At 45.5% G+C, this 24591-nt stretch overlaps 1 protein-coding gene across 1 annotated transcript; it reads left to right on the forward strand.

The window, feature by feature from the left end:
• The first annotated feature begins 12361 nt into the window (after positions 1 to 12361).
• On the forward strand, positions 12362 to 17596 carry LOC125321208 (somatotropin). Its single transcript, XM_048293635.1, has 5 exons — positions 12362 to 12447; positions 13328 to 13491; positions 14085 to 14201; positions 14574 to 14735; positions 17300 to 17596. The coding sequence occupies exons 1-5, from the start codon at positions 12438 to 12440 to the stop codon at positions 17498 to 17500; spliced, it is 654 nt and encodes a 217-aa protein (XP_048149592.1). The 5' UTR covers positions 12362 to 12437; the 3' UTR covers positions 17501 to 17596.
• Positions 17597 to 24591: the final 6995 nt, after the last annotated feature.

Genomic DNA, 24591 nt, shown 5'->3' on the forward strand with positions numbered 1-24591 from the left:
TTGTAAAATCTCCCGCTTCGAGACTGATGTGTTTTGTTATCTTAAGCAATAAATCCAATTAGTCGCATAGTCCTCTCTCTCATAATTAATTGATCCGATGGGTGGAGAACATGCTATTTCAACAGGGCAGAGGCATTTCTAATAACTTTAATAACTGGATCACAACAGTTATATCCGTTTTCCTGTTCTGAAGGGATTTCTTTGGACCTGAAGAAGAAACTCTGCAATCCTGGTGTTAGCCTTTCTCTTGGGTCTTAGTCACTCCAAAGAGAAGGAACCAACCTGCAGTAATTTTTTTCCACCCTTTCCCCCAACTTTTTTTATTTTACAATTTTTTTTACTTTTGACAGCTGTGAAGAGATTTATATTTCCTAAGCAGCAGAACCTTTTAACTCTTTCTGAATAGGGAGGTATCTTTTTTTCCTTGAAGAAAATGCCTTCTCTCTTCTAAATAATTATAGTGAATTGTGTGCCCACCCAGTAGGCACCCCTTAGTGATGTCACAGCACATCTCACCCTTGAGCTAAAGCCATAATTTTGTGGATCATTTATTCTGTGGTGCCCATCTGGCCAGCAATGCTGATATGGAATATCCAGTTCTAGGACTTTGTGTACCACATCAAAACCAGGCCAGCTCCTGCAATGCAAAAAACTTATTTTGTCTTCACAGAATCTAAGAATGGTTTGGGTTGGAAGGGGAACTTCAAGATCATTTCATTACAACCCCCCCCCCACAGTCCTTCTCCTAACTTTGGCTAGCCCTCCTTTGTTTTTCCCTTTAATAAGTATCCTCTTAGAGCATTGCCTCCTCTCCTGTCCAGATTATCATTTCCTTCATGGTGTCTGTGGTCTTTATCCCTTCATTTATACAGTTGTTCCCTATTTCCTTCCAGCTCCCTACCTTCCCCATATAAATTAAATATAAAATTTTCTGGAGTGTTAAATACAGAATGAGGAAAAATATTATGGCAGGGGGTGGTAGTTAGGATGTGCCCTACATGTGAAGGTCCATCCATCCTGGTTGTGGCTCAGAACATCAACATGGCCTAGGGAAATTCAAATAGTGTTTTTGGAATGGGCAGGGTGAGACATAGAGATTAAAAGGCTCCTTTCCCTGTGACTATCAAACCAGAGGGACAAGAAAGGAGACAGAAGAGCCCAAAGGCTGGGATAGATGGCTCCAAGTGCTGAGGCAGCTGAGAGGACATTCCCATCTGTTACGATCTGGTTTAAACCTAGAAAAGCAAAGAAAGCTAAGTCTCTGTGCATAAAACTGAAAGAATTTAGAAGGTTCAAAATATTCCCAGAAACGAGATTAAAACCAAATGAGGTTAGATGTTGATGCCAAAAAATTGATGTATTTTATTTAATAGTAAAAGAGGCAAAGAGAAGGGAAGAGAAAAGAAAGAAAGAAAGAAAAAGAAAGAAAGAAAGAAAGAAAGAAAGAAAGAAAGAAAGAAAGAAAGAAAGAAAGAAATGGAAAAAAGAAGTGTGCGTGGGGGGTGGGGGGACAGGGAGAGGTGACAGGGGTTAGGTGGAAACATATCACCCATCTGAGGGTCCCAACGATGTCTCGTTGCTCCCCTCCATCTGGTCTGCGGGTGGTGAGGGTCCCCCGTCGCCATCATGGCCATGCTGCCACACGCCACACTTCATCACATGCCACTACACCACACACCAAAGAGTACAGAATCCCATGGATTAATGTACACTTTGGGCCAGGTGGGAACGCCCATGTGTCTCCCCTTGCAGGGGCTGGCTTGACACACTGTCCCTTGCAACACTGAGGATCTGTTGCATCATCTCTGGTGCTCTGGTGCAGGGTCTCGGGACCCCTTTGATGGGCCATGTCATCCCCTTCTGCTGTGGATAAGCTTCCTCCCCCCGGTGAGGGTCCCTCAGCTGGGCTCCTCTGCACAGTAGAGTATAGGAGAAAGTTTCACGAAGGATGTCTGCACTTCAGGCGGCTCTCTTGAAAGCTGTTTATTGCATAGGTGAAGTTACAGCATTTCAGGGAGTGGGTATGCAGAGCCAGCCCTACAGCTGCCAGCTCCAGCTGTAGGCATACCTGAAGCCACTTTCTGTTCAAGTTACTAAGCATTATATACTTTTCTTTGCAGAGTATCTTAAAACATAACAACCAATAAGCACCATACACAATACCTTTACATTTGCCTATAGCCTATCATAACTACTACCATCACCATATTACAGTCATTATTATCAATCACAAGAGTAAGTAAGTTACAATTTAAGCTTACAGTGGAAAATTCTCAGATCTTTCTTCTTCTTGCTACATCAACATTTCTTGTTTGCCTGCCATGTCTCTCTTTTTGGTAAAGACATGTTTTCTATTTACTTATGCTCTTCTTGAGACTTATTTACTTGGTGAAAAACATGTCTTTGTTTGTAGTCACATACCTTTGTCCTACTCCTAGAAATCTCCTTCCAACTCATCTCCAACTTTTGCCTTCTCAGTTACTCATCGATCACTGAGCAAAACATCTTTTATTCTATACCAAAACTTGCTTCCATTTCTACCTCATCCCCAGTTTCTACATTCACAGATCTTTCTGCCAAGCCTACATACCTGTGAAACTTTCTTACCAAACTTTCATCCTCCCCAACAGCAGATGATGAGCAGTCATTGCGCCTCTGACCACAGGCTTTTCCAAGATACCCAAAGCCTCTTCTCCCTCCACCCTTTTGGTTCGAGGGTCTGTTCGAGCCTGGCAGCTGATAGCCCTGGGACTGTGGTCTCCACCTTGGAGGTGTTAAGCTTGTGCTTTGTAAATGTCGCCAGCTCTGAGGTGCTACTTTATCTTATCTTCATCACTGAGCAGTTTAAGGCCTCAGTCAGGGCCCCATTCAGGGTTCCGTAGTCCTCTCTGCAGCTTTTGTAATACAGTTTTAAAAGTCCTTCAAGAAAATGTTTAAGTCATAAATTATAATATTTCAGTCTCTGACACCATCCTTCATGGCCTATTAGCAGCCCTGATTCACCAAGAATCTGCAGAGCTTTTCCAGTTCAGCTCCCAGACCTTTGCTATAGCATTGCCTATAGCAGAAATCAAGAACACTGGGCAGAAACCAAGCTGGCTTTCTGCTGTTTTTTTCTATAGAGGAGGGAAAGATGCAGCCACACAGTTGCCAGGGATGTTGAAGGACACATGGGAGAACATACTGCCTCCTCCTCACATGATGGGCATGACTGCAATTTTGGGACCACCTCTACAAAGCCAACAAAGTTCTCCGTTACAATTTTTTTTTTAATATATCTTGGAGCTTGCACAGTCTGTTTGAATTACATCAGGGCACAAGCACAGGTATCTCATCCATGACCATAAGTTTAGAAAGCAAACAGGGAACAAGCCATGGCCTCCAACAATGATTTAACCCACAAGTTTATCAATGTTTAAGCCCCATCCCAGGTACAGATTGCTCTCAGTTCTGCTATGATGGGGCAGATAAATGGAATTGGTCTCAGATACACCCAGGAATCCCAAAGCATCTACAGAAGGAATCCCACTGAGGAAGATATGTTTGTGAGCATGTTTGACACTGGAGTATGCTGAGAAATGACACATGGGAAAAGAGACTGATGGCATGTTTTCAAAGCCACTTGCTTTTACTTTGTTCATGACAGTTTTTGTTGCTTGTGTATTTATTCTGGAGAAGCAAAGGATATGGGGATAGTTTGCTGGTGCTCTCTGACAGCAAAACGGAACTAAAAGTGAGAGAAGCTTTAGTTTCTCATGCCACTAGTTGGTGTTCAGATGCTGCTAAGAGCAGTGTAAATAATTATTTTCTGGGGACACTGGAAGGAGTTGATAAGGATAGACTAAATTCCAGATTAAAACCCAGCTCTTCCTGGGCAGGGACCTACTGTGACCAACAGACCAGCACCCTCATGAGATCACAAGGTAGTCCAGGTTGTTGGGTCTGGACTAGGTGGTCTTTGAAGTCCCTTCCAACCTAAACCATTCTATGACTCACTTGCACATGCCTTTACCTGCAGGCAGTGTTTCTGCAGGGATGATTTCCAGAGAAATGTTATGATTTAAACTAACTCTGTGGGGAATTGTAGGAAAGAAATGAGATGGAAAAAGATGGTCATTAAGGGAAGTTGTGAGGTGATAAAAAGAAAGCACAGTTAAGAAATAGGGTAATTCTTAGTTATAAAGACCCTTTATAAAATGTTATTAAAAAACCCATATAAAATACCTTTTAAAAAACATATATAGTTTAAGATGCAACTTAAATTGCTAAATTCAGCAAGGTAATTTTTCTGCTGAGGGATGGCAGGTTTTACTAGAAGCCAGATCTTTCTATTTGCCTGGCTAGACTCCCAGCTTAGAAGGAGCCGAGAAGCTGTAATGGGAATGAATTATGACTTGGTTTTGCAGCCAGTTATGGGTTGAGGGATGAGAAAACATCTGTCCATTCCCCATCTGACACTTATCTCCCCCCAGCCTCTGACAGATGCTCTGAATTATAAATTCACAATGCAATCCCATCCAGGAGAGCCATGACAAATGAGGACAATTAGACAGTTATGCCAGCAGAAATGACCAAATACTTAAGCAGCTGAGACAATCTGAACAGATTTGTATTAGAGGATGGAGAGGGAAAGGCCATGTGGTCCACAATCAAAACAGAGAGGGCTTTGATATGAATTTCCACTCTGAATGAACAGGGTTACTCATGGCTGTGTCTGTAAAAAGACAAATCTTGTAAATACAGGCTCTTTGGGGAAATGCTCATACAGCACAATCCAGTTTTACCCCAACTTTCCAGCCACTGGGCATGTGTTGGAATTGCCTTTCCATTTGCTCACAGTCTGACATTTACAAGATGTTGGATTGCACAAACAGGTCACCAGCAGCTCCCAATCTGGTGTTGCCCCAAGGGCCAAGTTCACTTTTGGGAAAATCCTGCCCTGCTTGTCATATAATAAATATGTTTCCTCTGGAAAAATTTAGGTATTAGATTCTTGGTTTTCACTAAGCCTCTGCTGGGTCAATGCTTCCCCTCTGCCTCCTCCTGTGGTGGCAGAAGCAATTCACAGACTCTCCTTTAAAGGGAAGGTAAATCCTGACTATAAAAGCAATGACCATTTCAGTCATTAAAGCTGTGAGTGATTGTCACAGTTTGAGACAAATTCGGAGGAACATCCCAAATGAATGTCCTCTGATAGAAGGCAGGTTATAGCCATCCCTCACTCACCAGGTTCAGAAGGAATTTTCCTCAGAAGAAAGTGAAAAAAGTTATTTATTTAATGAGCAGAGTGCATGCAGGCACAGGGGGAAAAAAAAAAAGAATAATGCTAAATAATAAAACATCTCACTGTGGAGAGAACCTGGTAAAATTCAAAGTCCTTGCGGGTGTGGCTCTCTCCTCTCCAGAGCTGGGGTTTGGTGTGGGCCCCTCTGAGCTGTGGCATAGGGCCTCCTGGATGATGTTCTGGTGCTGCTGAACAGTCCAGAAGAGAAGAAGAAGCCGAAGTCCCAAAGACCTCTTTCTTCAGCCAATGAACGAGAAGCTAGCTGAAAAGCAAGAGAATGACACTATCTTCCCTGCTGCAGAATCCGAGAGCTGAGAAGCCAGCGAACAAGTTATCTGTGTTTTTGAACACAGCACTGAAGGAATTCCACCGCCTTCCCTCTCTCCTAAACCTAGCTTTAAAGGCACAGAACTCATGTCTGGCATAGAGCAGATAATAGGGAATACAGTATCATAAAGTCACCCCAGGACATTGATCAACTTGCAAAAAGCATTGTAAAGGTGTCAGCTGTGCTTAATTGCATTTGGATGGATTTATGACTCTGTTCTGACACATCATCAATGAAATCACCTTAGAAATAAACAGATGTGAGCAGAAGTGTCTCATGTGGTAAAGCACAGGCTCTGCTGCACTGATTCAGTGTTAATCTGTGGTTAATAGACCACTAGTGAGCTATAAAACCATGAGAAGGTGTTTCACAGAATAGAAACTAAGTGTATTGTGCATTAATACCTTGCTGAAGTCTGGAGACATCGTCAAGGGCTGGTCTTTACTACCATCAGTATCCAAAAGCTATTGTAGAATTGTACCAATTACCTTTATTTAATTATTTTTTATAGTAATCACTGTATAACTGTGCTTTTCTAGAGCAATAAACTTATTTCCACCAAGGGAGACTATTGTTTATTCTGCCTAAATTCATCCAGACTATTTCATTAATTGCCAAGCAGCAGACACAAAGTGCAGTTTATCTCCAAATTGCTTGGATGCTCTTAAGATTGAAAAGCATCTGGGAAATCTCTAATGCCCTTACACAATATTTTGAATGAAGCACCTTCTTCCACCCAGCCTGAGTGGCACAGTCAGGACTTAAAAGAGGGATCAATAGGTGAGAGAATTCAGTGGCACAAAGTCCTCAAGCAATTTGGTTGTCATGTCCAGAGGAAATGAGCCATGCACATGGGATCACAGTGCGAGTTGGACATGTCCATGGCACATGCCCCACCTCCGGAAGGGTTCAGAACCAGGCTCACAGGGCCTGGAGCAACCTGGTCTCATGGAAAATGTCCCTGTCCATGGCAGAGATTGAAATGAGATGAACTTTCATGTCCCTTCTCACCCAAAACTATTCTGTGATTCCATGATTCCTTCAAAGATGCCATCTTGGAAGAATTTAGCAGCCAAGTTCCCCCACTCAGTGAAACATCTGACACAAAATTCACAAAATTCATGGGTTTGCCACTGTCGTGCAAATTCAGATAGCTTTTCCCTATGAAGACCAACGATTGTAGTTGCAAGATTTTAGTACTGAAATTAGAGCTGCACATTGAAATATTAGTGTGCAAGGAAGAAAGAGGAAAGCAGCTCGGGAGACGGTGGTTGAAGTGTAAGGCAGTAAAACGGTATTATCCTTGCCTCTTCCTGGGAAATGGGTGAAACACTTGTGTTGAAACTCACAGCAAAAATAAAAACAATTAAAGGTCCTGGAAATCTCAGCTAAGGATTATAAATGCAATAAATAAATAATGCCTTTGGAGGGGAGTAACAGAAAGTTCTTGCTGCACAGGATGTCTGGGTGCATGAGAACACTGAGGGTTCAGGGAGGGCCAAATTTTCCATGTATCATGTTCTGAACAGCCCAGGGTTTTCATTCAAGCTTCTCCTTAAGCAAAGAAGAAGAAAAATCTCATGGTTGCAGAGAGTCTTGCTAACGGAAGTAGTCAATAACCATAATTTGATCTTGGCTTTCTCATAAATTCAAAGCAATTTCCCCATAATACCAGGAAAATATATGGCCTTTCTTGAGGCAGCAAAGCACCATATAAATAAAATTTTCAATTGACTTGAAAACATTTGCCAGCATTTCAGATTTAATTTGTCTGATGAGATGGAGTCAGATTGAAAACAGTGATGCAGGGAAGGAAGTAGAAAATCAGGACACAAAACCAAGCAGGTATTAGACCAAGAATACACATTAGTGAATCATAACAACAAAAAGGAAAGGAGTCACAACCCTAATGCCCTAAGAAGCAGCCTACCGGGAACACAGTGTGACCAGAATCTTCAAGGACCAAACCTTTGACTTTTGTGTTTTTTCCCCAAAAATGCATTTTAATAAATGGATAAAATATTACCAGCTCTGAGCTTGTGGTTGTAAATGGTTTGAGAAATGCACAGAAGCTAGGTGTGTGGTCACACAACATCCTTTCCATCTCAGGGCTGGTCCTAAGCACCTCTTGAGTGTCCTGGGAAAGGGTTTTTCTTTACTGTGCCAATTGGGAGCTGAAGCAGTGGGGAATGTTTCTGAGAGCGAGTTCTTTTCAAAACCCCTTTTCATACATGGGGAAACTGAGGCAGGCAGTATGATGACTCTCAAAATTAAATTACAAACTGAGCCAGCCCTTTTGCAGATAAAATTGCAGTTGAACCATGCTGGCAGCCTTTGTATTTGCTGAGCATCCTCAGTAGCACCACTGGAGTAGAAAGTGCCTTTTTTCCTGAATGGAAGCCACAAAGATCAAACGAAAACTGTGCACCCAGCAATCAGCAGATCTGTGACAGCTTGTGCTGAACACCCTAAGCCACAGAATCACAGAATGGTTTGGGTTGGAAGGGACCTCAAAAAACACCCTATTCCTTCCCCCTGCCATGGGCAGGGACACCTTTCACTATCCCAGATTACTTCAAACCCCATCCAGTTTGGCCTGAAACACTTCCAGGGATGGGGCAGCCACAGCTTCTCTGGGAAATCTGTGCCAGGTCATCACCATCCTCACAGCCAAGAATTTCTTCCCAATATCTCATGTAACCCTGCCCTCTGTCAGCGTGTCCAAAGTGCCTCTCCAGTTCTCTTGGGGCTCCTTTAGGCACTGGAAGGGGTTCTAAGGTGACCCCAGAGCCTTTTCTTCTCCAGGCTGAACAATCCTAGTTCTCTCAGCCTATCTCCAGATCAGAGAGGCTCTGGTCCTCCTCATATTGTGCGCCTTGGGATGGCTCCTCTCCACACCCACCCACCTACAATAAGCCCTTCAGCATAAACTGCTTTGGGAATTTCCACGGGGCTGTGGCACTGCTAGAGCTGGGATTTGGCCTCAGCACCTTCCCTCTCCACCTCACTAGCATCCCCTAGGACAGTGCATTCATTTGGAGAGCAAGTTGACCAAGCAATTCAGCCCAGGAAGGTTAAGGCTGATGGTTCCTGAGTCTCAGATCATACTAGGAGACACGTGATGGTGTCAGATCCACTGGTGGAGAGAGAGACTGAAGAAATAGCAATGAATGACTCTTCCCAGAGTCTGTTTTTATTCCCTAGTTCTGCCTGTTCCTGGACAACTTGCTGTAGCTGCATTTCAATTTAAAATTTAATTAAATATTTAATTTTTTTTTAATCACTGGAAAGGGGCTAAATTGAATGGCTTTGCTTTGTTTTCAGCAGAAGAGATGCAATTTAATTTACCTCTCTCTCTGCAATCATTACCTGCTTTCCAGCTGTGTTGCTAATGAGTGTCAGGACCATCATTTTACTAATGAAGAAACTGAGGCATGAGTAGTGACTGTGACATTCCTGAGGACATGGGCAGGGATTATTCCTGGGATATGAAATCCCTTTATCTGGTTCCTGTGCTTCAGCCCCAAGCCAGTCACACAGAAATTGCACTTCATAGATAAGTCTTACTGACTGCTTTTGCACACTTCTTTGGATATGGCTTTTCTTATGGGTAATTATCATGGAAAAACAATTTCAGAAGCAGGGAAGAGAGGTAATGGTCCATGTGGCAAATAAGCATGAGCCATGGACCTCCAGGCTGACTGGTAAAGCAAAAAACCAGCATGTTTTAGATTGGTTTAGTAAGGAACCAGGCTGAAAACTTCAACCAACATTTATGGATGCAGAAAACAGGAGGGTTTTCAGAAAAAATAATCGTAAAATAAATTTCCAGGTGTTGGAGACTGGAGTCAGGGCTGATTGAACAAGGGTGGCTAGTTTTGTGTGGAATGAGTTGCAGTCCTGGACCTCTTTAGCCTAAGAGAGCCTACAGGAAAGATGGAGAGAGACTATTTACAAGGCAGTGTAGTGACAGGACAAGGGGGAATGGTTTCACACTGACGGGACTAGGGAGAATGGCTTCACACTGACAGAGGGCAGGGTTAGATGAGATACTGGGAAGAAATTATTGGCTGTGAGAGTGGTGATGCCCTGGCACAGGTTGCCCAGAGAAGCTGTGGCTGCCCCATCCCTGGAAGTGTTTCAGGCCGAAATGGATGGGGCTTGGAGCCACCTGGTCTAGTGGAAGATGTCTCTTGCCCATGGCAGGGGTTGTAACAAGAGGATTTTTAAGGTCCCCTCCAATCCCGTTCATTTTATGAATTTATGATTCTTAAATCTTTCCAAATGGGCTCAGTGAAATTGTGCATTCCTACTTCCAGTAAAAAAAACCCATAAATTCCAGAAGGAATTTACCTTCCGAGCAGTGAGCTAGAAGAGCTATCATGTGCCACTTCAAACCTCTGTCAATCATATTGTTGCCCTCCAACACGCAGAGTGTAGGCTGTGGGCTGGCAGTGGCTCTTTGGTCAGGACTTACCAGCTGTGCTCACCCGGGAAGGTCCAGGTAAGGAAGGTCACGCTGGGAAGGTCCTCTCCACACAGCCAACCCATGGCAGGGGGGGTGGTTCCCAGGAATCAGGGAGCACATGCACCTCCAAGTAGAGTTGTTTCACTTCTTTAGTGAAACTTGTTAGAGTAGTGATGCTCAGGGTAAGGTAGGTGGATGTGTGAACATCCTGAAGAGAAGTGGGGTTTTTCTCTCTTTCAAAAAAGAAAAGGAACTTGGAAATTAGAGAGTAATATTTTGCTTTTAAGACATACTACTTTAGGTTGCAAATGCCTAGAAAAATGCTAAATTGAGATTTGAGAGCTTATGCAACTGCAGTTCTGCCAGTGGTGTGTGTTTGTCCAGCCCAACATTTCAGTCACACATTGCCTTTCCCACAATGCTTCCTCGTCATTTATGCCCAGAAATTACTGGGGACAACCCAAGCCTCAGGGAAACCACATAGGCTGATCATCCCAGCATCTCCATGCTTGTCTACAACATAAAAAGTTTTGACTTAGCACCAAGCTTTCACTAACAAAACTAGAGAGCCAGCCAGTGACAACAAGAGGCAGCAGGACATGGGTGCAAGGTGCTTCAGTGGTACATTATCATCATTCACAGGCAGCAGTGCGTGGGTTGCGCTGAGGTGCTGCTGCTCTGCTCATCTCTGACAAATATTGATATATTTAAACACAATCTGGAGTAGAAAAACACAACCAGATGTTGCTGGCTATTGGGTGACTGGATACCTGATAGCCATTCCCACTTCTCCAAGGACTGACATTTACCTTGTGACACCACCACATCTCCACCCTGGAGGCTTTTCAGAACAGAGCATGCTCTCCCCAGCATGTTTATTAACCAGCTCTCCACCCTCTGCTCCAGCTGCCCCAGGGTTGATGCTGCCTCTTGGAAACTGGACCCACACCGGGAGGCATGGCAAATGCAGGGGCTGGGGGAGGCATGGCAAACACAGGGTCTGGGGAAGACAAATCACCACTTGACCAGAAAGAAAGAGACCCTGAACTCCAAATAGAAGTTCAAACCAGTGTGATTTGGGGTAATCAGTGCCTTATGAGGAGTAAAAGGCCTTTAAGACCCCCCTGTAGTTGCCCATCTGTTTCATTTTGCTCAAAAGAAAGGATAGGCATGCTGGGGCATTTCCTCATCAAGGCCAAGCTGGATGGGGCTTGGAGCAACCTGGTCTAGTGGAAGGTGTGCCATGGCAGGGGGTTGGAACGAGATGAGCTTTAAGGTCCCTTCCAACCCAAATCATCCCATGATTCTATTATTCTCTTCCCTATCTGCTCTTCCCTCTCTCTTCTACCTCCTTTCCACAGCAGCCCTCTGCTTAATCTGCCTAGGAGCAGGAAGATGTTCATAACCAGATCTTCTCACAGACTGAGGATGAAAGAAACCTCCCAGAGCTCTGGCAGTTGGATTTGCAGTGGGCAGGCTGGAACCCAAACAAGTGCCTAGGCATGACAGCTCTTTGTCACACCCACAGCAAACAAGCTCAGCAATACTATTTGCTGAATATTAGATATTTTGGTAGAAATTGAAAGAAATAGGATTAATCTGACAACATTCATCCAGCTCTATCCCCACTAAAAATAAAGGGGAAAATATCATAGAATCACAGAATTGTTTAGGTTGGAAAAACCCTCTGAGATCACTGAGTCCAACTGTTCCCCCAGCACTACCAAGCCCACCACTAACCTATGTCCCCACATGCCACATTGACAAAGCTTTTGAATCCCTCCAGGAATGAGGACTCCACCACTGCCCAGGACAGCCTGTGCCAGGGCCGTACAACCCTTTTGAGGAAGCCATTTTCCCTCATATCCAACCTAAACCTGCCCTGGCACAATTTGCCATTTGCTTTAAGTCAGAAATCTCCCAAACTGCTCAGTCAGGCCTGTGAACTGTGAGCCAAGACTGCAGAGCCAGGCAGGAAAATCAGGTGGACAAAACAAATTCTACCATATAAAAGCATTGCTATGACTTGGGATGGGTCTTCCAATCACCAGGAAACTTCCATTTGCAATAAACAGCAGGATATGGTGAAATCATTGAGCACTGATTTCATCCTGAGGCAAACAACCTTCCCAACTTGTACATCTGTGTATAAATTACTACAATGAGGCAGCACCACTGTGAACATCTATGCATTTATGCATGGAGAAGATGCAGAGTTGTTGTTGTGATCGTAGACACACAGATCCATTTTAAACAGACCCCCTGCTATATAAAGGGTGGCCCAACAGTTCCCCTTGCCAGACGAAAGGAGGAAATATTCACTGTCAAGCAACACCTGAGCAACTCACCAGGCAGAAATGGCTCCAGGTACTTTTTGCTACAGTTTTAAAGGATTTGTCAGTGCTGCCATGCATGTAAGGTGAGAGGAGATGAGGATGGGGTGGTATGTGGTGGGATACACACACTCTGTGACAACCCTAACTTAAAGTATGGCAATTTATAAATCAATGAAAAAGAATACCTTTCCCTGCAATGTAACTTTAATCCATGAATTAATCTTTAGCCTAAACAGGCCAAGTCCTACACACTCCAGGGCATTTCTCCTCCAAGGGGTATTTGTCTGAGATTAAGTTTGTGGTCTTTGCACTAGACAGACACGAGTGTGAGTCAGATGTCACAGGCTGAAAACATTTAGTCTTGACAAAGATCATCAAATTCTACAGTCATATCCCAGAGAGCCAGTCAGAGCACAGGTAATGTCACCATCTCTCACTCCAGTGAGGGCAGACAGCCAGCGTCACATCAGCAGTACAGCATAAATCATGGCTCCAGTGAGGTGCTCCCAGGCCCTCACCTGGCACTCATCATCCCCTGCTTGCTCATGTAACCAGAGTGCACCATGCTCTTTTCATATGGGCAAGGACTCATGAGAAAAGGAAAAACATGCGTGTATGAGGGAAAAACATTGGGACACACACTAGTCTTCATGGAGCAACCATGACTCCAGCCTGGAAGACACTGTTGGTAAAACTAGGAGAAGCACAAACTCTGGGGGCAGGTCTTGGTGAAAGGGTTTCAAAGAATTTTGGAGAAGGCTTAGTTTATTCTTGGTGCCAACAGGCACCAAGGAAGATGAGCCCTCAGCCAGCACGGACAGCAGAGACTGGGAATTAATTCCCAGGTGCCACTCCCTCCTCAACCCACCTTCCTGAGGACTGCTAACACCTTCCTCTGTGCTTTGCTGCAGGGTCATGGTTCTCTCCTCTTGCCATTGCCATGATCACTCTGGGACTGCAGTGGCCACAACAAGCTGCCACTTTCCCAGCCATACCCCTTTCCAGCCTGTTTGCCAACGCTGTGCTGAGGGCTCAGCACCTTCACCTCCTGGCTGCCGAGACATACAAGGAGTTTGTAAGTGGTGCGACGTCTCCTCCACTTCATGTTGATGGCTTCAGGACTGTGTAACAGGCTCCCTTCAACTATTGGTGTCTCCTCTGTCCTCATTTCAGTAAGGAGACAGGGTGTTAACAGGATAGCACAGGTTATGTCACATCAGACTGGACCGTGTTTCCTCCTGTCAGCCCTCTGCCCCCCTACTCTGATCCTGCACATCCCTCTTCTCAGGACCATGACTGCACAGGATCAGCTGGGACATGGCAACAAGACTTTCCTGTGTTGGTCACTTCTGGCCCTGGGAGAGTCTGTCCTTAAAACGATCTAGTTTCTTCTGCTGACAGGAGCTGTCCTTTGGGGACATTTACTCCTTGGGAGAACCTAATCCAGATGTGGTTTGTGTTCACCTCAGCACCTTGTCTTAGGAAGACCTTTAGGTCCAGTAGCTATTGTGCCCACACGATATTCCTGCTTCCTACCTGCCAACCCTGTCCAGAGGCACCTCATTTATTTCTTGGAAAGAGTAACCATTCAGAACAGCTTGGGAAGTGTCTGAGGTCTTCTCCAGAACATGGGCAACAGATCTGAGTGTATTTGGCATGTCTCCATAGGAACGCACCTATATTCCAGAGGACCAAAGACACACAAACAAGAATTCCCAGGTAGCATTTTGTTACTCGGAAACCATTCCTGCTCCCATGAAGAAGGATGATGCCCAGCAGAAATCGGTAAATTTTTTTCACCCTCAGGGTAAGCACAGACCTGCCTGAAGAGCCCAGCTGTGCTTCACTGTAGGAACAGAGGGCTTTCATCTGTGAACATTTGGGTGCTTCATCCCTCCCCTCCCTTTTTGATTACTTGAACCCTGCATGAAGAAAGAAATACTTTTCTGGGCTACACTATAATCACATTCCCACCCCAAAGATGAGAAAAACTATTGTTTGCACAGGACACAGTCCTGGGTGGTGCTCCCCAGCCTGAAAACTTTGTGTCTACTGAAGCTGCAGGAGTGGTGGCATGTTTCCAGGTGTTCCAGGGGGAGCAGGACATGCTACCAAATACGCCTGCATGGCTTTGACCCTTTCTTGTCTTAATTTCAGGACATGGAGCTTCTTCAGTTTTCCCTGGTTCTCATCCAGTCCTGGCTGACCCCAGTGCAGTACCTAAGCAAGATGTTCACAAACAATCTGGGTTTTGGCACCTCAGACAGAGTGTATGAAAAACTAAAGGACCTGGAAGAAGGGATCCAAGCTCTGATGAGGGTAAGTTGCAGCACGTAGCATGACTATAGAATTACAGAGGGCACTCACCTCTTGTGGATCCAAAGACCATGAGAAATCTCACCACCTTCCACTCTGAAGACCAGTGGCATCCTTAGGACTTTGTTTACCTTTAGATAATGAGATCATGACACTGCACATTGGGTTTCATCACTAGGGAGGATAAGAGAACAGATGTTAACACCCATTGCAAAGCACTACTGATCAGGAATCACAACAATCCACATACAAAGCCTTCCCAAACCCAGCAACAAAATAATATTCAGTTGCATTAACAGGAAAATAATGTTTGCTACATCTCCATGCAAAACACTTCAAAATGTGGCAAATTCTGGGAGGATTCACAATATTTTATAAAAACATCTCTGTACAGATGGAAACCTGTACTCTGGTGTTTCCCTCATATATTAATACAGCATCCAGAGAGCTGAAAGCTGAGATGTGACCCTCTTCAAGGAAGAACTAATCATAGATTCACAGAGTGGTCTGGGTTGGAAGGGACCTTAAAGCTTATCTTGTTCCAACTCCCCTGCCGTGGGCAGGGACACCTTCCTCTAAACCAGTTTGCTGCAAGCCCTGTCCAACCTGGCTTTGAACACTTCCAGGGATGGGGGAGGGACAGCTTCTCTGGACAACCTGTGCCAGGGTCTCACCATCCCCATAGTGAAGAATTTCTTCCTAATACTTAATCTAAATCTCTCCTCTTTTAGTAAAAAACATTCTCCCTTGTCCTGTCTCTATCTGTCCGTGTAAAAAGTCACTCTCTACCTTTGCTCTAAGTCCCCTTTATAATCTTCTTTATTTTTGCTTTGTTGTTTTAAATGAAGTTGTGTATGCTTTGCCAGAACACGTTTTTATTTATGTTGATTCTCTAATTAAGTTTATCTGGCAGGTTCACCCCGAGCTCTGAGACCTGCACCTGTGAGAAATGAGTCTGGAATATTGCTTACATCTTCTAGCATTAAAATGACTCTGAAAGTCAGGCTCAGAGAGTAAAGAGACCTTCTGTCCTGGCATTTCAGCATGAGAAAATAGGGATAGGTATAAGTACCACTTCCAGATCTTTGTGTGGGGAAGAAATTCATTACTGTGAGGGTGGTGAGGCTGTGGCACATGTTGCCCAGAGAAGCTGTGGCTGCCCATCCCTGAAAGTGTTCAAGGCCAGGTTAGACGGGGCTTGGAGCAACCTAGTGGAAGGTGTTCTGGCCCATGGCAGGGGGTCTTGGAATGAAATGGTCTTTCAGGTCCCTTCTAACCCAAACCAGTCTGTGACTTCACGATTCTATGATTTTGGTTTCCGTTTGGTATGTGCTTGGGCATTAGGAAATGGTACACAGAAACCAGCCAAATAATCATATTTCAGCCATTTATGGCACCTTTTCCTTAACCAAAACTTTTCTGTTTGTGGCAGCTGGTGACTACAGCAGGGCAGGAGGAGTGGCTAACTGCAGCTCTCAGCACCAGATGTATATGGCTTGGGTCTGGGTTAGAATTTTGTTTGCTGAGAAAGTGGGAGAAAAGAGAGAATTATTTACCCAGTTCCCTGTCTCCTTGACTGGAGGAGGTAGAGAGAGACCCTACAACTTTCCCTTTATTTTAAGACCCCAAAGACACACTCCTCCCTCCCTGCAGCCTTGTGCCCACCTCCCTTCTCACTGTATCACCACCCCTGCATCACTGCTCTTCCTGCAAACACATACACTCAAAAATAAGTTTGAAATATGCTTTAAGGCTGGAGGGAGAAACCCCTGACCACATTTAAAGTTCAACAGGAACCGAGGCACTGGGCCTGTGGAAGATCATAGAATCACTAAGGTTGGAAAAGACCTCCAAGGTCACTGCTTCCAAGATCAATCACTGCCTTGTCAACCAGACCAGAGCACTGAGTGCCATGTCCAGCTGTTCCCTGAACACCTCCAGGGGCGGTGACTTCACCACCTCCCTGGGCAGTCCCTTCTAATGTTTAGCAATCCTTTCTGTGAAGAAATTACTCCTGACGTCCAACCTGAAACACTTCTGGCACAGCTTGAGGCTGTATCCTGTTGTCCTGTCACTTGTTCCCTGGGAACAGAGCCTGACCCCCACCTGGCTCCACCCTCCTATCAGGGAGTTGTGGAGAGCGAGAAGGTCCCCATAGAGCCTTCTTTTCTTTAGTCTGAGCCCCCCCAGCTACCTCAGCTGCTCCTGGTGCTCCAGACCCTTCCCCAGCTCCGTTCCTGGACATGCTCAAGCACCTGAATGTCTTCCTTGTCAGGAAGGGCCCATAACTGCCCCCAGGACTGGAGGTACCCCAGCAGTGCCCAGGACAGGGGGGCCATCACTGCCCTGGTCCTGCTGGACACACCATGGATAATGCAAGCCAGGTGCCACTGGCTTCTTGCCCACCTGGGCACACATGCGCTCATGTCCAGCCACTGTTGACCAGTATTCCCAGGGCCATTCCTAGCCACTCTGCCCCATCCTGGAGCACTGCATGAGGTTATTGTTACCCATGCTCATTCCCAGGCCCCCACCACCTCCCCCAGCACCTCTCAATCCTCTTTCAGGAGCTGCAGGACAGAAGCCCACGGGGTCCCCAGATCTTAAAACCCACTTACGAGAAATTTGACATCCACCTGCGCAGGGAGGACGCGCTACTGCAGAACTACAGTTTGCTCTCCTGCTTCAAGAAGGACCTCCACAAGGTGGAGACCTACCTGAAGGTGATGAAGTGCCGGCGCTATGGAGAGGGGAACTGCACCATTTGACCCTGGGCACGGCTCCATTCTCACTCCAGCCTCTTGCTGACCATGGCTGCCCTCCTCCTCTGAAAGAAAACTGGAGAATAAACCTGCTACTGCCAACATGTCTCTGCTTTTTGGGGTGGGACAGGCTACTGTGAGGGGCTGGGAGGGAGGACCGGCCAGTGGGACAGTGGATTTGGGGCTTGGGATGTGGATTTGGGATCAAGGAAACATATTTAGAGCTTGCGGGGGCAGGGGAAGCAGATTCGGGGATAGATTTGTACTGGGGAGTAGGTTTGGGACTGTGGGTAGATTTGGAGCTGGGGAGCAATTTGGGAGTAGATTTGGGACTGGAGCATGGATTTGAGTCTGAGGAGGGTGGATTTGGGGCTAGGGGGTGCAGATTTTTAGCTAGAGTGAGGTTTTGGTGCTGAGGGTAGATTTGGCACTAGGGGGTGGATTTTGGGCTGCAAGGGATAAAGTTGGACCAAAACATGTAGAGCTGGGACTCGGGGTTGGAATTAAGGCTTGAAGGAACAGAGTGCAACAAAGAATTAAAGTGCAAGAGAAGGTAGGATGGGCTTGTATCCCCAAAGAACACTTTTCAGAGGTATCTGTTTGGAAGAGGTTCTGGGAAAATGTCCTGCTGTGGTTTTAATCTTTGTTTTTCAGTATGAAGGTGGTGAAGACCTGGCAAAGGTTCTCAGAGAAGCTGTGATTGCCCCATCCCTGGCAATGTTCAAGCCAGGTTGAACAGGGCTTGGAGCAACCTGGTCTAGTGGAAGGTGCTCCTTCCCAAGGCAGGGGGGTGGAATTGGACGATCCTTCTAAGCCAGTCCATTGTAGGGTTCTATGCTGTGGTTCTATGAGTATGACATAGTCTCTTGATGATGGACATTCTGTCCCTGGAGCCCTGGTCCTGCTCCAAGCTATGACATGAGCACCGCCACAGCAACGCTCCAGCTCTGCCTCCTCTGTTACCAGGCGATTCCAGCCAGTTGTGGTTCAGACTTGCTCACACATCCCACGTGTGCTCTGCTCCTTCTGGCCTTGCTACTGGCAGTGGCCCTGTGCCCAGGGCACTTAGGGAAGCCCTCCCAGCACCCCTGCATCTCTCTGCGGCATCAGCTGCTGGGCTGCTGCCATGCTGGCCTAACCACTGTGCCCCCAGCCACCAGTGGATGGGATCTCACCATCTTGTGAGTACCCACTGACCCACAGAGCCCCTTCAAGTTCCTCTCCTTGGCTTGTTCTTGATGGTAACCCCTCCTGGGACAGCCAAGAGAACCTGGCAGAAGACTTGGTAGTTCTGGGAGGCTTGTGTTACAGCACAAGGGTGAAACCAGATTGGCCATGCTGTGGCATTTCCAGGCAAACCCTGCTCCTACCTCAGCAGCTTGAATTTGCAGGGAAAAGGGTTTTCCTGAGGAGTGAGAGGAATCATTTCTCTGCAGAGATTTCACTGACAACTCTATTTCTACTTTCGGAAAGCAAACATGGCAGGAGTATCTGTGGACTGAGACCTTGCAAGTACCCTCCAGCATCTAAAATGTCAGGAGTTCAAGTATTTCCCATCCTTTTGTCTAGTTTTTCAGCAACCACAAGACTCACTTCCATGTGAATTCAAAGCTGGGCTGCTCAGCTGGGAGGCTGTGAATTCCCAAGTGTAAGAGACGGCCTGAAGATCCCTCATCTGCCTCACAATCATCGCCAAGGACAGAGACTGAACACAGAAGTCCTGGCCTGGCTGAGGTGGGATGTCTGCCAAGTGTTGCCTGCAGGCGTGCCCACTTGGAACTGGTACGCATTCCTGAAACCAGTGCAGGTCACAATGGACTGCGCCGTTCTTGCTGCCCAGGCAGGAAGGACTGCGCTGATGCGGAAAGGAATGACCTGTCCTGTACACCTGTCCTGTACCTGTTTCCCAAAGCAACAGGCCTCATAACAACGGCTGTAGATCTTGCCACCTCTTGGGGAAAAGGGGGAGATGTGGAGATACAGCTAGAAAGCAGAAGCGAGGGCACTGCTAAACTCGTCATCTAATGCTGCTAGGCTGCAAACCATGGCAGGCAGTACAGCCTATAAAAGGCATGCTTGGTATGTACCTGTGATAGTTAGTGCTAGCTCCTAGTTTTGCAATGTTATTACGAAACATAGATATAGTCTTGGCCAGTTGCCCCTCTCTTCTGAAAGGGACTATAAAGGGACTTTCTGAAATAACTGAGATCGAGATCTCCCCATGGAAACAAGACAAATCTATTGGCAGAAGACCATGAGGACTTTGTCTCATCTGTTGGTAGCTATTCCCCTCCTTTTCTTCCTCTCTACTCTTTTACTTTGGTTTTCTTTATCTCTCTCTCTCTCCTCTATCGCATTACTGTGTTGTGGGCACTTAATAAAGGTGCACTGTTTTGATTAAAACTGAAATCCCTTGTGTCCTTTCACACTCTGAGATCGATAAACGAACCATCATGACCCTCGCTTGTATTAGTGGATCTTGACACCAGGGCTTCCTGAGATGGCAAGAAATGCCATGATCTGTGAGTCGTGTCCCATCCTACTAGATTTTCCCTGTGTCTGCTACACAAGGGATCAGTTTATGGTCAGCTGCAACCATCCCGGAACAACTGCCTGCTCAAGCCATAAGCAGGGACAATCCCTGCAGTGACCCAAAGACATGTTCCAATAAAGCTGCTGAAGGATATAGTATGAAAATTCCATTTCTGCCTGGCAAGCAGCTGGTATAACTAAGTCTGTTTGTGTCATTCTAGAATCCTCAAGGACTAGAGGACCTGCAGGCAGTGAAGCACCATTCCCTGGAAGGGCTGTTCCTGGTGAAGCACCTTTTAGCACAGTGGGCTTCTGCCTCCCCCTCCCTTTGACCTCTGCTGCTCAGCCCACCCCCTGGCAAGTGGACTTTATTCCTCCTGGGTTTATGGATGCAGGCAGAGCAGAGCTGGGCTCTTGGTACTGCAGTATTTCCTGGAGGGAGAATTCCTGTTTATTCTGAGGACCAACATTTTGAGGGGCAGGAACTGCCCAGAGCATAGCAAGATCCAGGCATGCCCTAAAATAATTTTGGTGGGATCAGAGCTAGAACAAAAATCCTGGAGATGAAAGCCCCCACTGGGCAGGAGGGTCATCACAGGTTACACACCACTGCAAGATCAAATCAGAGAGAAACATTGCGTGAAACCAGAGCCAGGGAACAGATGCTGTCATCGTCAAAGCAAATGAAAGTAAACACAACAGTGCAAATGGAATTAACATTTGGTGTTCTAATTGTAAGAGGGATTTTTATCTGGCAATAAGATCAAGCTCATTGAGAAATGTGCCTTTTCCTGGTCTTAAAATCAAGAATCAAACACGGTTAGAAGGGAAAAAGGGATTTTACCTCTGTATGCATTTTAAGGATCCTTAGGTGCACTATGTCCAGGTCGAATGTGCTGAAATGCACACCGCAATGCACACACGATAGATTGGGTATAACATTAAAGGTCTTACTAATTAGCATATCTATCAAAGGTTCCCCAGTGAGAGGCTCGAGTGAGCCCCCCTCCTCACGGAACCTTCCCCTGGATGGTTCTTAGTTTACGGAATGTGTTCTGGAGAGGACCTTTGTGGGAAACAGAGAAGCAGAAACTTCTACAGGCATTAAGGAGTTTGGTTTACAGCCCTGGAAAGAGCTTTGGGTTGATGTAATGGCAAAGGTATACATATTTTAAGCAGAAGAATTATAAACCTAGGTTTCTATAAGTAAGAAAATGTATTGGATTATATGGTGAAGGGTTTTTAAGTATAGTAATATAATTTTATAGTTTAAGTTAAGAATGTAGATGTTATAATAGAAGTACATGTGTGTATGTGAGCTAGCAAGTTATTGGTTGTGGAACAGATGCAATGCAGTAAAAAATACCAAAGGTGATAGGTTATAGAGTCAAAACAATGTTTCGTGTAAATTGCTTATTGGACTAAAAAGTTATAAATTGCCATGTAACTCTGAAACCTGTGACTGTCTGCAGCTATGGCGATTTGTTACTAAATCACGCCCTCTGAGACTTATGCCTTGTTGATTTTTAAGTAATAAATTGTGATAACTGTGACTGTCCCATCTCTTGGATAAGGTGCCAACAGACCTTGGTGTCTGGGGCATTCTGATCCCTAACCACGAAGCTTCTAAGCTGTTTAGTCTCAGCTTGACAAGTAAGTCCAAGAATGTAGGCTAAAAAACCACTAAGAATACAAAAGTTATAAAAAGGTATAAAAGGGGTATAAAAGAAAAGGCAAAAAATCATCATGGCATAATTTTCTCTTTTTTAGAGACAAACAAAATTCTACTTTCTCTAGTCTCTACTTTACTTTACTAGCAGAACCGTTTATACAACCGGCTGCTTTACAAGCTATTACACAAATGATTACAATTATAGCTATTATAAATGCTTCTTTTATCTAGGCTCAATTTGGTGACCATGAGGTGAGGGTCTCAAAAATATGATCAAATTTTAATATGTTATTTCTGGAAGCTATTTCACGGAGAATTTGAGTTCTTTTTCAAATTTCATCTAAATCTTTCTTAATTCTTCCACTTTGTTTCACGTAAGAACAACAGGTGGTATTGACAATAGCACATCCACTTCTTTGTGCAGCAAGTATGAAATTGAGAGCTATCTTGTTTTGCATTACTGCATGGGACAAACTTAACTTTTTCTTGTAAGGCTGAAATTGCATCTGCAGTATGCTGTTCAATATGTTCAATGACAGCCGAGATGCTTACAATTGCTCTTTCTAGTTCAACTGCTCTGTTAAGAGGGTATGAGGGCTCTGACTATACTATGGAAAAGTGTGGGATGTTCAATGAGAGGATTAAGAGATCTTTTCTTTTCTCATTTGGTTTTTTCAAGATGATCAAATATTGTTATATTGGGATTACAGCCCTAATGGCACAAGCCTGGTCTTTGTTCATGGGCATAGCTTTCTAGGCTTTATTGCCACATATCTAATACAACCTCATTTTGAATGCCTGAGCCAGTCTCCACCTTGTCAATTTCATCTTAGCCGCAGTTCTTGGGTCTGTTATTTCTTTGAAATGGGTCTTACGACAATATGAAGGAAGAATGGCTTTTCCTGTGGCGTTTACAATTGCACAAGGAGCTTTATAGTTTGCATGCTCTACTAGGCCACTCAGGGGTATGGGGGGCAGAAGGGTGCTATCAACTGGTTCTCACGTTTCAGTGCGGTTCTTTTCCATTAAAATGCCAATCAATGGCCACAAGACCCCTCCCATCCAGGGGTGGTAACTGGGTACAGATTCAGCAATTGCTTTTATTAAGAACCTTGGACACATTGTGGATTACAGTCTTATGCAAATCATGGGGTGAACCTTGAACCATGGTTACGAGTTGGGCAAACAGCAAACATGTAAAAAACAGTTTAAACTGCATCCTTCTGATCTGTATCAGTCTCTGTCTTCTTGGTGGTTTCGGGAGCAGAAGCTTTCTTCACCCTGGAGTAGTGAATCTACAGTCTTTTGCCAGAAACTTTGACTGCAGTAAAAGTGGTCAGCAAAACTTGGAAAGGTCCCTTCCACTTGGCTTGCAAGGGGTCACTGTCCTACTACTTTATGTAGACCCCAGTCTCCAGGCTGGAATGGATGAGCAGGTGAGTCCAATTCTATTGGTTTGGATAACATGACGAATCTTTGGAGCTTTTGCTAAGTGGAACTCAGAGCCATTAAATACTTCTGCAAATCATTTTTGCCTCTCATATGAATTTTTCTTGGTGTTATAAACATGTTTGTTGCTGTTAAATGTTATATTGTTAATTGGTTAGGTTGAGGCTGGATTTTGTGACCAGTTAATTATAAGAGTTAAGGTTAATTAATGTCGGTGCTCGAAGCGTATGGGTGTAATGCTCTCATATAACCACTAGATGCCAATAGCCTGTGAGGTGTCTTACATCATCCTAACATCCTGGGGCATGATTGGTGGACTCAAAGAACCAATGGGAAGGAGAATGGAGAAAATGATTGGACAGGAACGCTTCTTGAAATGAGCCAATGAGAAGACCCTAAAAGGACCAATGGGAAAGTGGATTGACAAACAAACCAATCAGGGTGAACCAGAGACTATAAGAACTCTTGCCAGGTTTCACCCTCCCCCCCCCCCCCCCCATGTCCTCCTACAGTTACCTTTGCATGTGGGGTGCACCCAGCACTCTTGAGAGTGCTGATCCTTTCTGCTTTGTCTTTGGGGTCCTGGGCCTATCCTGGCTCCCTGCTTCCAGTTGTTGTTTGTGTTTATATTTAACAAATCAGTTAAACCTGTTCAGGTGACTGACTGTTCATTTCAACTTGGTGCCAAAACCCGGGAAGCCATGCCCAGAGGCGGTCCTGAAGAAGGACAAGGATGGGGAGATGGCCCCTGGCTGATTTCAGCCGCCGGGCTTTGGACTTCTCTGAGACCGTGGAAGGTTTGCTGGCTAATACCCAGGAGACAGCTGGAAGCCCAGTAAACCAGAACCCTGCAGGGGGAGTATATCCCCACTGATGGACAACCCTCCGAGAGAGAGTGGGGCTCATGGTAGGCAGTAAGTATCGTGAGTAGGGTACAGTAAAGGGAGTGCGAGCGAGAGTGTGACGTGAATGAGAGGGAGGCTGTACAGTACAGGTGCCCGAAGCAAGTGCAGATCCCTGAGTACCGCGGTTCTGGTTCTCCATGAGTAGTCTGGCCAGGAAAAGGGGGAAGTGAGTGAAAGCGAGTGTGGCACTCCAAAGGGACCCGTGGAGCAGGAGATGGAGGAGCACTCTCTTTTAAACCGGCCCTTACCTGAGTAGGCTCTCGTTCTCCCAGGCGGGAGCTTCTAGGGGCAACTTACCTAAGGCCACCTGAGATTGGGAGTCTGTGATCACCACCTATCCTCGTACTGGAGGCCTGCACACAGGGCAAAGGAGGAGAGGATGAAGTGTGGTCAATGGGGTATAGACACCTGGAGGGTTAGGGTGTTCCTCGGTGAGAGTTTGGGCAGCTGACCGACCCAAGTCATGGAAAGACAGCCGAGGAATTAGGACCCTCAGGGCAGAGGTATAAAAGCTTTCAACTGGAGACCCACTTGAAGTG

The sequence above is a fragment of the Corvus hawaiiensis genome, chromosome 2 (genome assembly GCF_020740725.1).
Source record: "Corvus hawaiiensis isolate bCorHaw1 chromosome 2, bCorHaw1.pri.cur, whole genome shotgun sequence".
Taxonomy (NCBI): domain Eukaryota; kingdom Metazoa; phylum Chordata; class Aves; order Passeriformes; family Corvidae; genus Corvus; species Corvus hawaiiensis.